At 41.9% G+C, this 12,793-nt stretch overlaps 1 protein-coding gene across 1 annotated transcript in view; it reads left to right on the forward strand.

Annotated features, from left to right (window-relative positions):
- LOC137280757 (uncharacterized) overlaps positions 1-12,793 on the forward strand; it is a 100,734-nt gene that overhangs the window by 3,736 nt on the left and 84,205 nt on the right. The window contains exons 4-7 of the mRNA XM_067811973.1: positions 5,495-5,832; positions 6,823-8,933; positions 10,444-10,511; positions 11,292-11,528. Of these exons, the coding sequence (XP_067668074.1) occupies positions 5,495-5,832; positions 6,823-8,933; positions 10,444-10,511; positions 11,292-11,528 (2,754 nt within the window). The remainder of the gene's footprint in view (positions 1-5,494; positions 5,833-6,822; positions 8,934-10,443; positions 10,512-11,291; positions 11,529-12,793) is intronic.

Here is a 12,793-nt window from a genome sequence, read left to right on the forward strand (position 1 = left end):
CCTCATTGACTGTCTTAGTGAATATTCAGCTGATTGAAACATTCCTGCAGCAACACAGAATGGTATTGCATTACCAGAAGATTTGATGAAGTCAGAGTTGAATCTGACGCAAGTTCTACATTCCTGGAAGGAAAATCTTCACAACACGCATGTGTCTATACGAGATTCATGATAACACAAGTCGTACTCTCTCATCTCTGTTGAAATGAAAGTTGTAATTAATGCGTACCACAATGGTCGACCCCATTAAGGAACAGACTGCTGATGGTCCACACCGACAACTCCACAGTAGCAAGGGTCAGCATGATCTCACAGTCTGCTACAGCTAACCTTTCAACACATTATGTCACGTCCTTTACAATCTTACTGTCCTTCTCCAACAGAGTGAATACATCAGGAGGTGTTTCGACTCATCAGTCAGACATTTGGATCACTGCAAATTGAACCTATTTGTCTCGAGGTTCAACATATACCAACATTTGTATTTCCAGCACCAGATCAGTTTGCAAAAGTTGCTCTCAGCATCTCATCATAAAGACCAACAACGCAGATTTAAGGCACCAGCTTGGGACTTCAACATCTCACCAGTGACACTTACAAGCCTCTAGATCAGACATCCTTTGAACTGTTGATATAGACAATGTTGTTTCTACTCGCCATAGCTACGGCAGCACGGATGTCAGAAACACATGCTCTGGACTTCAGTCATACACGGTTCAACACCGATCATTGTGAGATTTTGCACCAAGGACTGCGATAAGATTTTATTGCCAAAAATCAACTACCTCGCCAACTGGTATGACAATCCACATCCTGCAATTATTTACAGTCTTTGGGCAACATGATACACAGGATTTATCATTATGCCCAATTAGAGCATTGAAATTACATCGTCAGTGAACTAAGTCAAGGAGACAAAAGTTCAAGCGCCTATTCATCCCACTATATGCTGAGACACCTATTGAAGTATCATGGAACACTGTCTCAGTATGGATGAGAGCCATTATTCTGAGGGACTACAAAGCAACAGGACTCGAACCTCTGCAAGCTTCCAACCCCCACAAAGTGAGAACCTTGGCATCGACACTTGCTCTACAATAAAACTGCTTGCTAACATCTATAATGAAGGGTTGCTTTTGGAAATCAAATATAGTATTTGCCTAACAATACCTACATCGCCACAGAGGATGTAACTGGCATTCACCAATTTGGGGCACTTGTTGTTGCACAACAACTAATGGTTCCACAAAGGCACTGTGTTTCATTCACCCTTTTATCATGGGACTTGTTGAGACCAAAACTCTCTGCAGAGTATAATGATTGAGAGTCCATGCAGACGTCTTGAACAGCATGAATGATTATGACCCTGTACTCATAATGAAGATACTTGTACATGAAGAAGGGTTGCAACTGGTCTTGAAAGGAATCTTGACATCCAGTTGCAGATCTCCATATCATCACATTCCAGTCAATGAACGCTTCATGAGAAGACAAGTTTGACTGGATGTGATCCCTGAACTACCATCATTATACTTCCCGTGGGGAAGTAGCGGACATGCTTATATAGCGCCAACAGAATCCAGCATGGCCTGACCCACCGCCGTTTCGGTCGGATTCTGTAAACATAATAAGCATGAGTCAGGGTGAAGAAAAATATGTAATTTTCTTAACAAAATTGATATTTTATACTTTTCCTGACTTATGATGTCAAGCCTTTCCACCCGCCCTCTCAGGCACACTGAATTCACAGTAATTCTCATGTCGGGCATATGAGATTTCGGAGAGAGTGACAGGCATGGCTGGTAATCTGACTGTATTGGTTAGAAAGGGAGGCTTCCTTTGGGTGAGTGTATTGTAGGGAGAAGGGAACTACAAGGGATTTCAAGTGTTCCACTATTAGAGGGAGGAGATAAACATAGTAAGCATTAGTCCCCATAAGAATAAAATGTCAGTTTTATTCAGAAAATTACATGTTGGAGAAAGTGGCCACATAAACAGTGTGTTCACGAGTAAAATCCTGATTTTTGTGGAGCAGGTGTAATTGGATGACTACCTCTCTGATACATAGTGTCAGTTACCTCTGATCAAAATCTGTTTGTGGAAGAAGTGACAGAGACTGTGTGATGATGTAGAGGCGTTATAGTGTTTGCAACTGTGTTCAGTCCATGTTGAGGTAACAGCACTCTGGTTTGTAACAAACACTACAGTTGTCGTAAGTCCATATTGAGGTAACAGCACTCTGGTTTGTAACAAACACTACAGTTGTCGTACGTCCATGTTGAGGTAACAGCACTCTGGTGTGTAACAAACACTACAGTTGTCGTACGTCCATGTTGAGGTAACAGCACTCTGGTGTGTAACAAACACTACAGTTGTCGTACGTCCATGTTGAGGTAACAGCACTCTGGTGTGTAACAAACACTACAGTTGTCGTACGTCCATGTTGAGGTAACAGCACTCTGGAGTGTAACAAACACTACAGTTGTCGTACGTCCATGTTGAGGTAACAGCACTCTGGTGTGTAACAAACACTACAGTTGTCGTACGTCCATGTTGAGGTAACAGCACTCTGGTTTGTAACAAACACTACAGTTGTCGTACGTCCATGTTGAGGTAACAGCACTCTGGTGTGTAACAAACACTACAGTTGTCGTACGTCCATGTTGAGGTAACAGCACTCTGGTGTGTAACAAACACTACAGTTGTCGTACGTCCATGTTGAGGTAACAGCACTCTGGTGTGTAACAAACACTACAGTTGTCGTACGTCCATGTTGAGGTAACAGCACTCTGGTATGTAACAAACACTACAGTTGTCGTACGTCCATGTTGAGGTAACAGCACTCTGGTGTGTAACAAACACTACAGTTGTCGTACGTCCATGTTGAGGTAACAGCACTCTGGTGTGTAACAAACACTACAGTTGTCGTACGTCCATGTTGAGGTAACAGCACTCTGGTGTGTAACAAACACTACAGTTGTCGTACGTCCATGTTGAGGTAACAGCACTCTGGTGTGTAACAAACACTACAGTTGTCGTACGTCCATGTTGAGGTAACAGCACTCTGGTGTGTAACAAACACTACAGTTGTCGTACGTCCATGTTGAGGTAACAGCACTCTGGTGTGTAACAAACACTACAGTTGTCGTACGTCCATGTTGAGGTAACAGCACTCTGGTGTGTAACAAACACTACAGTTGTCGTACGTCCATGTTGAGGTAACAGCACTCTGGTTTGTAACAAACACTACAGTTGTCGTACGTCCATGTTGAGGTAACAGCACTCTGGTGTGTAAAAAACACTACAGTTGTCATAAGTCCATGTTGAGGTAACAGCACTCTGGTTTGTAACAAACACTACAGTTGTCATAAGTCCATGTTAAGGTAACAGCACTCTGGTGTGTAACAAACACTACAGTTGTCATACGTCCATGTTGAGGTAACAGCACTCTGGTGTGTAACAAACACTACAGTTGTCGTAAGTCCATGTTAAGGTAACAGCACTCTGGTGTGTAACAAACACTACAGTTGTCGTAAGTCCATGTTGAGGTAACAGCACTCTGGTGTGTAACAAACACTACAGTTGTCGTACGTCCATGTTGAGGTAACAGCACTCTGGTTTGTAACAAACACTACAGTTGTCGTACGTCCATGTTGAGGTAACAGCACTCTGGTGTGTAACAAACACTACAGTTGTCATAAGTCCATGTTGAGGTAACAGCACTCTGGTGTGTAACAAACACTACAGTTGTCGTACGTCCATATTGAGGTAACAGCACTCTGGTTTGTAACAAACACTACAGTTGTCATACGTCCATGTTGAGGTAACAGCACTCTGGTGTGTAACAAACACTACAGTTGTCGTAAGTCCATGTTAAGGTAACAGCACTCTGGTGTGTAACAAACACTACAGTTGTCGTAAGTCCATGTTAAGGTAACAGCACTCTGGTGTGTAACAAACACTACAGTTGTCGTACGTCCATGTTGAGGTAACAGCACTCTGGTGTGTAACAAACACTACAGTTGTCGTAAGTCCATGTTGAGGTAACAGCACTCTGGTGTGTAACAAACACTACAGTTGTCGTACGTCCATGTTGAGGTAACAGCACTCTGGTGTGTAACAAACACTACAGTTGTCGTACGTCCATGTTGAGGTAACAGCACTCTGGTGTGTAACAAACACTACAGTTGTCATAAGTCCATGTTGAGGTAACAGCACTCTGGTGTGTAACAAACACTACAGTTGTCGTAAGTCCATGTTAAGGTAACAGCACTCTGGTGTGTAACAAACACTACAGTTGTCATAAGTCCATGTTGAGGTAACAGCACTCTGGTGTGTAACAAACACTACAGTTGTCGTAAGTCCATGTTAAGGTAACAGCACTCTGGTTTGTAACAAACACTACAGTTGTCATACGTCCATGTTGAGGTAACAGCACTCTGGTGTGTAACAAACACTACAGTTGTCGTAAGTCCATGTTAAGGTAACAGCACTCTGGTGTGTAACAAACACTACAGTTGTCATAAGTCCATGTTGAGGTAACAGCACTCTGGTGTGTAACAAACACTACAGTTGTCGTACGTCCATGTTGAGGTAACAGCACTCTGGTGTGTAACAAACACTACAGTTGTCGTACGTCCATGTTGAGGTAACAGCACTCTGGTGTGTAACAAACACTACAGTTGTCGTACGTCCATGTTGAGGTAACAGCACTCTGGTGTGTAACAAACACTACAGTTGTCGTACGTCCATGTTGAGGTAACAGCACTCTGGTGTGTAACAAACACTACAGTTGTCGTACGTCCATGTTGAGGTAACAGGACTCTGGTGTGTAACAAACACTACAGTTGTCGTACGTCCATGTTGAGGTAACAGCACTCTGGTGTGTAACAAACACTACAGTTGTCATAAGTCCATGTTGAGGTAACAGCACTCTGGTGTGTAACAAACACTACAGTTGTCATACGTCCATGTTAAGGTATGGGAGTTATGATCTTGGTACTAAGATCACGTTATTCAACACCACTCTGGCTCATTGCAAAAACTGGCACTTAACAGTACGACTGTCGTAAGTTCATGTTAAGGTACGTTACAACCTTAGTACTAAGATCACTTTACACAGCAGCACTCTGGTTTATAACAAACACTGGCACTTACCACTCCAGTTGTGTAAGTCCGTGTTAAGGTATGTGAGTTACGATCTTAGTACTAAATCACGTTATTCAATACCACTCTGGCTTGTTACAAAAACTGCTATTTAACAGTACGATTGTTGTATGTTCATGTTAACTTATGTGAGTTTCGATCTTAGTACTCAGGTTTCTAATTCCATAAGTTGTGAGAGTAGCAATTATTGGAATGTAATGATCTCAAGTTTCGAATATGCAAGTGGAATAAATATTTTTAGATATATTCTTTAATTGATGATGGATAGGAAGCAGAGATATGGATCACACTTCTGATAATTCTTAAAGAATATGGTTTCTCATTATAGGGAAGAGTTCTTGCGTTGCGTTGATGCTCAGTCTGGTTGTGGACCCTACCAAAAGTTATTCCAACTCTTTCAAGCACGGTTCAAAATGGGGTGTTCCAATAACACAACAACCACTCTAGCCGCCTACAACTACCAACACGCAGATCTGGAGACCTGTCTTGCCGCAGCACAACAGATCAGGACAACAGACATGGATGACTTTTGCAGTGACATCACCAAGTTCAAGTACTGTCTGGAAAACAATGACTTTGACCCTGTATTCCATTTCTTTTTAGACTCGATGAAGGAGACAAGTCGGTCATTCATGGAAAATGTGTGCTCACAAAATGTTCGACTAAGTAAGTTGGAGGATAGTGTCCAACATAGAATTACTCTTCAAAATGTTCAAGTTTTCAAAACTGACATACATGTATCTTAACCAGAAGTTAAAGCATCTGCTCATCTTGCCGAAGGCCTGGGTTCAATTCTCCCTATGGGTAGAATGTGTGAAGCCCATTTCTGGTCTCCCACACCATGATATAACTGGAATATTGCTAAAAGAGGTGTCAATCTGCACTCACTCACTATATCTTTCTCATAGACAGCTATCGACACCAGTTTCATTCAAATCAGACAGTCTTAGTACATGCTACTGCTGTGCAGCTCTGAGGACATTCGTGACAGGTAATGTCAGAATGACCTTCCTCTGACCAATCAGAGACCTTCTAGCAAACAGGGAAAGTTAAAGTGTGAATGTTTTTTTCCAGTCTTGCAGTCTTGACAAGATAAACCTAAAGCATTCCAAACATCAGTCATATTACAACTGATTCTCCGCATGGTCTCTCACTTCTATTGCAAAACCATTCGAAACAGGAATCACCTTCCATGACCTGAACTGCTGTTGCACAATCTCAACCATCAATCTGGCATTCCAGCATTTTGTCCAGTTACCATATTTTGGGACAAAATGAACTTTGTCTGGGCTGTTTTCAAAGCATAGTCTTTGGTGGAAGAAATATGCTTTCAGCTTGGCTGATGTTAACTTCCCTACAGTAATTTCATAAGTGTAAAATGACCTTCAGATGAGACCTGTATACTTAGCTGCAGCAATATTGAGGACAGAGATCAGTTTCTACAACAACTAAGAATGATCAGGGCTACTTTGTTATACCAAGGAATTCCATCTGTCCATCTTAAAACATTCTCTATTAACCAATAACTTGAAAAGACCTTAGACTGTATTCAAATTTAGGAACCGCCTCATATTTTTTAACACAGAGCTGCAGTGCAAAGTTGGTTGTGATTTTCAAATTATGTAGTTGTGTTACTTTACATATTTTGAAGTTCAGGAATCCGCCCACTCCATGTAAATGTCCACATGCCATCTGTCATCCACCAACTCCATGTAATTGTCCACATCCCATCTGTCATCCACCCACTCCATGTAATTTTCCACATCCCTTCTGTCATCCACCCACTCCATGTGAATGTTCACATCCTGTCTCTCACCCATTCACTCAACGTGAATGTCCACATCCCATCTGTCATCCACCCACAATACGTGAATGTCCACATCCCGTCTGTCATCCACCCACTCCATGTAAATGTCCACATCCCATCTGTCATCCACCCACTCCACGTGAATGTCCACATCCTGTCTCTCACCCATTCACTCAACGTGAATGTCCACATCCCATCTGTCATCCACCCACAATACATGAATGTCCACATCCCATCTGTCATCCACCCACTCCATGTAAATGTCCACATCCCATCTGTCATCCACCCACAATACGTGAATGTCCACATCCCATCTGTTATCCACCCACTCCATGTAAATGTCCACATCCCATCTGTCATCCACCCACTCCATGTAAATGTCCACATCCCATCTGTCATCCACCCACAATACGTGAATGTCCACATCCCATCTGTCATCCACCCACTCCATGTAAATGTCCACATCCCATCTGTCATCCACCCACTCCACGTGAATGTCCACATCCCATCTGTCATCCACCCACTCCACGTGAATGTCCACATCCTGTCTGTCATCCACCCACTCCATGTAAATGTCCACATCCCATCTGTCATCCACCCACTCCATGTAAATGTCCACATCCCATCTGTCATCCACCCACTCCACGTGAATGTCCACATCCTGTCTGTCATCCACCCACTCCACGTGAATGTCCACATCCTGTCTGTCATCCACCCACTCCATGTAAATGTCCACATCCCATCTGTCATCCATCCACAATACATGAATGTCCACATCCCATCTGTCATCCACCCACTCCATGTAAATGTCCACACCCCATCTGTCATCCACCCACAATACGTGAATGTCCACATCTCATCTGTCATCCACCCACTCCATGTAAATGTCCACATCCCATCTGTCATCCACCCACTCCTCGTGAATGTCCACATCCTGTCTGTCATCCACCCACTCCATGTAAATGTCCACATCCCATCTGTCATCCACCCACTCCATGTAAATGTCCACATCCCATCTGTCATCCACCCACAATACGTGAATGTGCACATCCCATGTGTCATCCACCCACTCCATGTAAATGTCCATATCCCATCTGTCATCCACCCACAATACGTGAATGTCCACATTCCATCTGTCATCCACCCACTCCATGTAAATGTCCACATCCCATCTGTCATCCACCCACTCCATGTAAATGTCCACATCCCATCTGTCATCCACCCACAATACGTGAATGTCCACATCCTGTCTCTCACCCATTCACTCAATGTCAATGTCCACATCCCATCTGTCATCCACCCACTCCATGTAAATGTCCACATCCCATCTGTCATCCACCCACTCCATGTAAATGTCCACATCCCATCTGTCATCCACCCACTCCATGTAAATGTCCACATCCCATCTGTCATCCACCCACAATACGTGAATGTCCACATCCTGTCTCTCACCCATTCACTCAATGTCAATGTCCACATCCCATCTGTCATCCACCCACTCCATGTAAATGTCCACATCCCATCTGTCATCCACCCACTCCATGTAAATGTCCACATCCCATCTGTCATCCACCCACTCCATGTAAATGTCCACATCCCATCTGTCATCCACCCACAATACGTGAATGTGCACATCCCATCTGTCATCCGCCCACTCCATGTAAATGTCCACATCCCATCTGTCATCCACCCACTCCATGTAAATGTCCACATCCCATCTGTCATCCACCCACAATACGTGAATGTCCACATCCCATCTGTCATCCACCCACTCCATGTAAATGTCCACATCCCATGTGTCATCCACCCACTCCATGTAAATGTCCACATCCCATCTGTCATCCACCCACTCCATGTGAATGTCAACATCCTGTCTCCCATCCTGTCTGTCATCCAGCCACACAAAATGAACCCAGTGACCCCTCAACAACCCACTATCCTATTCGTCATCACTTCCCCTGTACACAAACTATTAACCACCCACTTAATCATTCACCCACACACTCAACCATTCTCCTACAAACTCAGCTATACATTCACCAACTTTCTATTCCACCCCTCAGCCAACATCCCCTTTGTTCAAGCACCTGTTCACTGACGACTGATTCCTTTGTCTCATCATCTTGTTTCAGATGGAACTGACTGTTTTAATGGAGCAGATTATATTGTTTGCTACCAACAAATGTTTGCCACAATCCTTGCTGAAGACTGGTTGCCCAATGGTGGTATCAGTACATGTTTGTAAGTATTGTCTACCAGAACTCAAGTTGTGATGGTGATTGGAGGCTGAATCCATCCACAGTTTCAAGGTTAGGTTGGGTGCCCAGAAACCATTTATAATGTAAATGATTGAGGTTGACTGATGATGATGAACCACAATCAGTTCATACATATTGACAGGCCATCAACATATAGTCCAGTTTTGCTTGCTGCTTAAGACCAGCACTGATTCATGCATGTATTTAGGGATTATTGTATGAATATGGGAGTTATGCTGAACATTACAGTTCCCAGTGATGACTGGGTATTCTTCACTATCTCACTTATTGTTTTTACAGTCTCTCTACCTTTGTGTATATACTCAGTGTTTAAAATTCCTGCCTGCCCTCCTGTCTGGATCTATTTTCATCTTGGACAGTCAAAGTTCAAAAGTAGTCTGGTAGAGAAAAATTACAATAGCCCTGCTGACTCAGGCAATGATTTAGATCTGTCTGATCTTGACTGTGAATCACCAGATTTCTAGTTTCTAAACCAGGCCACGTGGCTTAGCCATAGCATTACAATACATACAGTAAAATCCTCAGAAACCTGATTACTTTTTTATTATGATTATTGTTGAAAACCAGACAGGCAAGTCTGTATCTGGACTGGTCATTTTTTAAAGTTACCTGTCCTGCTCTCTGGCTTGGAATTTTGTGAGTTTTAAGCACTGATGTTCTTAATTAAGTCTGTGGCTTACTGTTCATCAATAAAATTATATACTGTACTGTTCACTTTGGTCATTATGCAAATGAAGAAAAGGCGAGAACTAGCACAGAAACATTGTGGGCAAAAAAGTAAAGAGGTTGTTATCCATAAGATTTTTCTTGTATTACTACACCAACTTCTGAATGCCTTTGAAAAATTTCAAATACTTTTATTTGCCATCATGAGACATATCAGAAATGTGGGTTTGAATCCAAAATAGATTTCAAGGTTTGTCAGCACCGTGCATCTGCTATTGTCTGCTGTTGTTTGCATCTGCTGTTTGTTGTTGTTTGCATCTGCTGTAGTATGCATCTGCTGTTTGCTGTTGTTTGTCTGCTTTTGCATTCCACTGTTGTGTGTGTACTTTTTTCTGCTGTTGTGTTGCAACTGCTGTTGTGTCTGCTGTTGTTTGCATCTGCTGTTACCTGTTTAGCAGCTGCTGTTGTTTGCATCTGCTGTTAGCTGTTTCGCAACTGCTGTTGTGTCTGCTGTTACCTGTTTAGCAGCTGCTGCTGTGTCTGCTATTGTGTCTGCTGTTGTGTCGACTCATGTCTGCTTTTGTGTCTGCAAGGTTTGAATCTGCTGTTGTTTGCATACTTTGTTTTGTCTGCTGTTGTTTCCATATGGTGTTGGGTTTCATCAAATCAGTAGTTGTCTGAAACCTACATACATGAGACTTTCCTCCCAATCAAACACAGACACTGTGGTAGAACTGAAACATTATTCAGAGCAGTGATAAGTCCAAGTCTCTCACATTCGAAAGAAGGAGTGGTGGGGTAGCCTTTTAGATAAGGGGTTCGCTTGTCACATCGAAGACCCAAGTTCAATTCCCCACATTGGTACAATGTGTGAAGCCCATATTGGTGTCCCTGGCAGTGATATTGCTGCAACATTGTTTAAGGCAGAGTAAAGTCATACCCAAGCAAACACTCACAAAGAAATATGGGAATAACTGTACAGGCTAATGGATTGGATGTAGAATGATATGGAAATACGGATGACTGAAATTATGATTGTTGGCACAATGGGTGAAGCACTATGTTAATTTAATGATGGCAGGTTTTATCTTCGTGGTTTTTTTTAATTATTGTTACTGTGTAAAGGTGACCTAACTCTCTTAGTCCCACCTGTCTTGCTAACATTTCAGTGGAATAGATCTGGTACTTATTTTTGTTGATCCAGGGAAAGCAGACGTAACCCTCTCAGATCTAGCTGTCTTAATGATGTTTCCTGTGGTGATGACCTGTTTGTTTTTGTTGATCCAGGGAAAGCGGAGGTATCCCTCACAGAATTAGCTGTCTTGATGATGTTTCCTGTGGTGATGACCTGTTTCTGGTTTTTGTTGATCTAGGGAAAGCGGACGTAACCCTCTCAGATCTAGCTGTCTTGATGATGTTTCCTGTGGTGATGACAAAGAGAGCAACAAGAGATTCAGGTCTGCCAAGTCATCCATTCAGCAGACTTACAGAAATTTGTGCAGTATAGCCACACCTGAAGAAGTCATCAAGGGCTGCAATGTTGCCATGGCAACACAGTGCATTAACAAACTGGCCACCAGGATTTTTAGTGGCGATGGTAGCCTTTGTGGGTATGTACAAGATATTCAAGGGTGGATGGAGCTCATACAGTCGGTTCGGCTCAAAAGTGGAATGATGAAACCGAAAGTTAATATACATAAAGTACTCAGTAATAGGTTTACCTGCTAAGATGAGGTAACTCCCAAACCCTATCAAACACTTATCACTACAATTCGTTTGTGGGAGAAGATCGCGTAAACATTTCTGGCCCACTGGCTACATAGCAACATTATATTAGTGTTGAAATATGGGGTTACAATCACCTTAATGCTACAACTATCATAAATCAGTGTTGATATATTGGGATTACAGTTTTCTCAATGCTATGATTATTGTAAATCTGTGTTGAAGGATAGGTTACAATTTTCTCAATGCTATCATTATCGTAAATCTGAGTTGAAGGATAGGTTACAATTTTCTCAATGCTATCATTATCGTAAATCTGAGTTGAAGGATAGGTTACAATTTTCTCAATGCTATCATTATCGTAAATCTGAGTTGAAGGATAGGTTACAATTTTCTCAATGCTGTGATTATCGTAAATCTGTGTTGAAGGATAGGTTACAATTTTCTCAATGCTGTGATTATCGTAAATCTGTGTTGAAGGATAGGTTGCAATTTTCTCAATGCTATCATTATCGTAAATCTGAGTTGAAGGATAAGTTACAATTTTCTCAATGCTATCATTATCGTAAATCTGTGTTGAAGGATAGGTTACAATTTTCTCAATGCTGTGATTATCGTAAATCTGAGTTGAAGGATAGGTTACAATTTTCTCAATGCTGTCATTATCGTAAATCTGAGTTGAAGGATAGGTTACAATTTTCTCAATGCTATCATTATCGTAAATCTGAGTTGAAGGATAGGTTACAATTTTCTCAATGCTGTGATTATCGTAAATCTGTGTTGAAGGATAGGTTACAATTTTCTCAATGCTGTGATTATCGTAAATCTGAGTTGAAGGATAGGTTACAATTTTCTCAATGCTATCATTATCGTAAATCTGAGTTGAAGGATAGGTTACAATTTTCTCAATGCTATCATTATCGTAAATCTGAGTTGAAGGATAGGTTACAATTTTCTCAATGCTGTGATTATCATAAATCTGTGTTGAAGGATAGGTTACAATTTTCTCAATGCTGTGATTATCGTAAATCTGAGTTGAAGGATAGGTTACAATTTTCTCAATGCTATCATTATCGTAAATCTGAGTTGAAGGATAGGTTACAATTTTCTCAATGCTATCATTATCGTAAATCTGAGTTGAAGGATAGGT

This window comes from Haliotis asinina, chromosome 4, assembly GCF_037392515.1.
Source record: "Haliotis asinina isolate JCU_RB_2024 chromosome 4, JCU_Hal_asi_v2, whole genome shotgun sequence".
NCBI lineage: Eukaryota > Metazoa > Mollusca > Gastropoda > Lepetellida > Haliotidae > Haliotis > Haliotis asinina.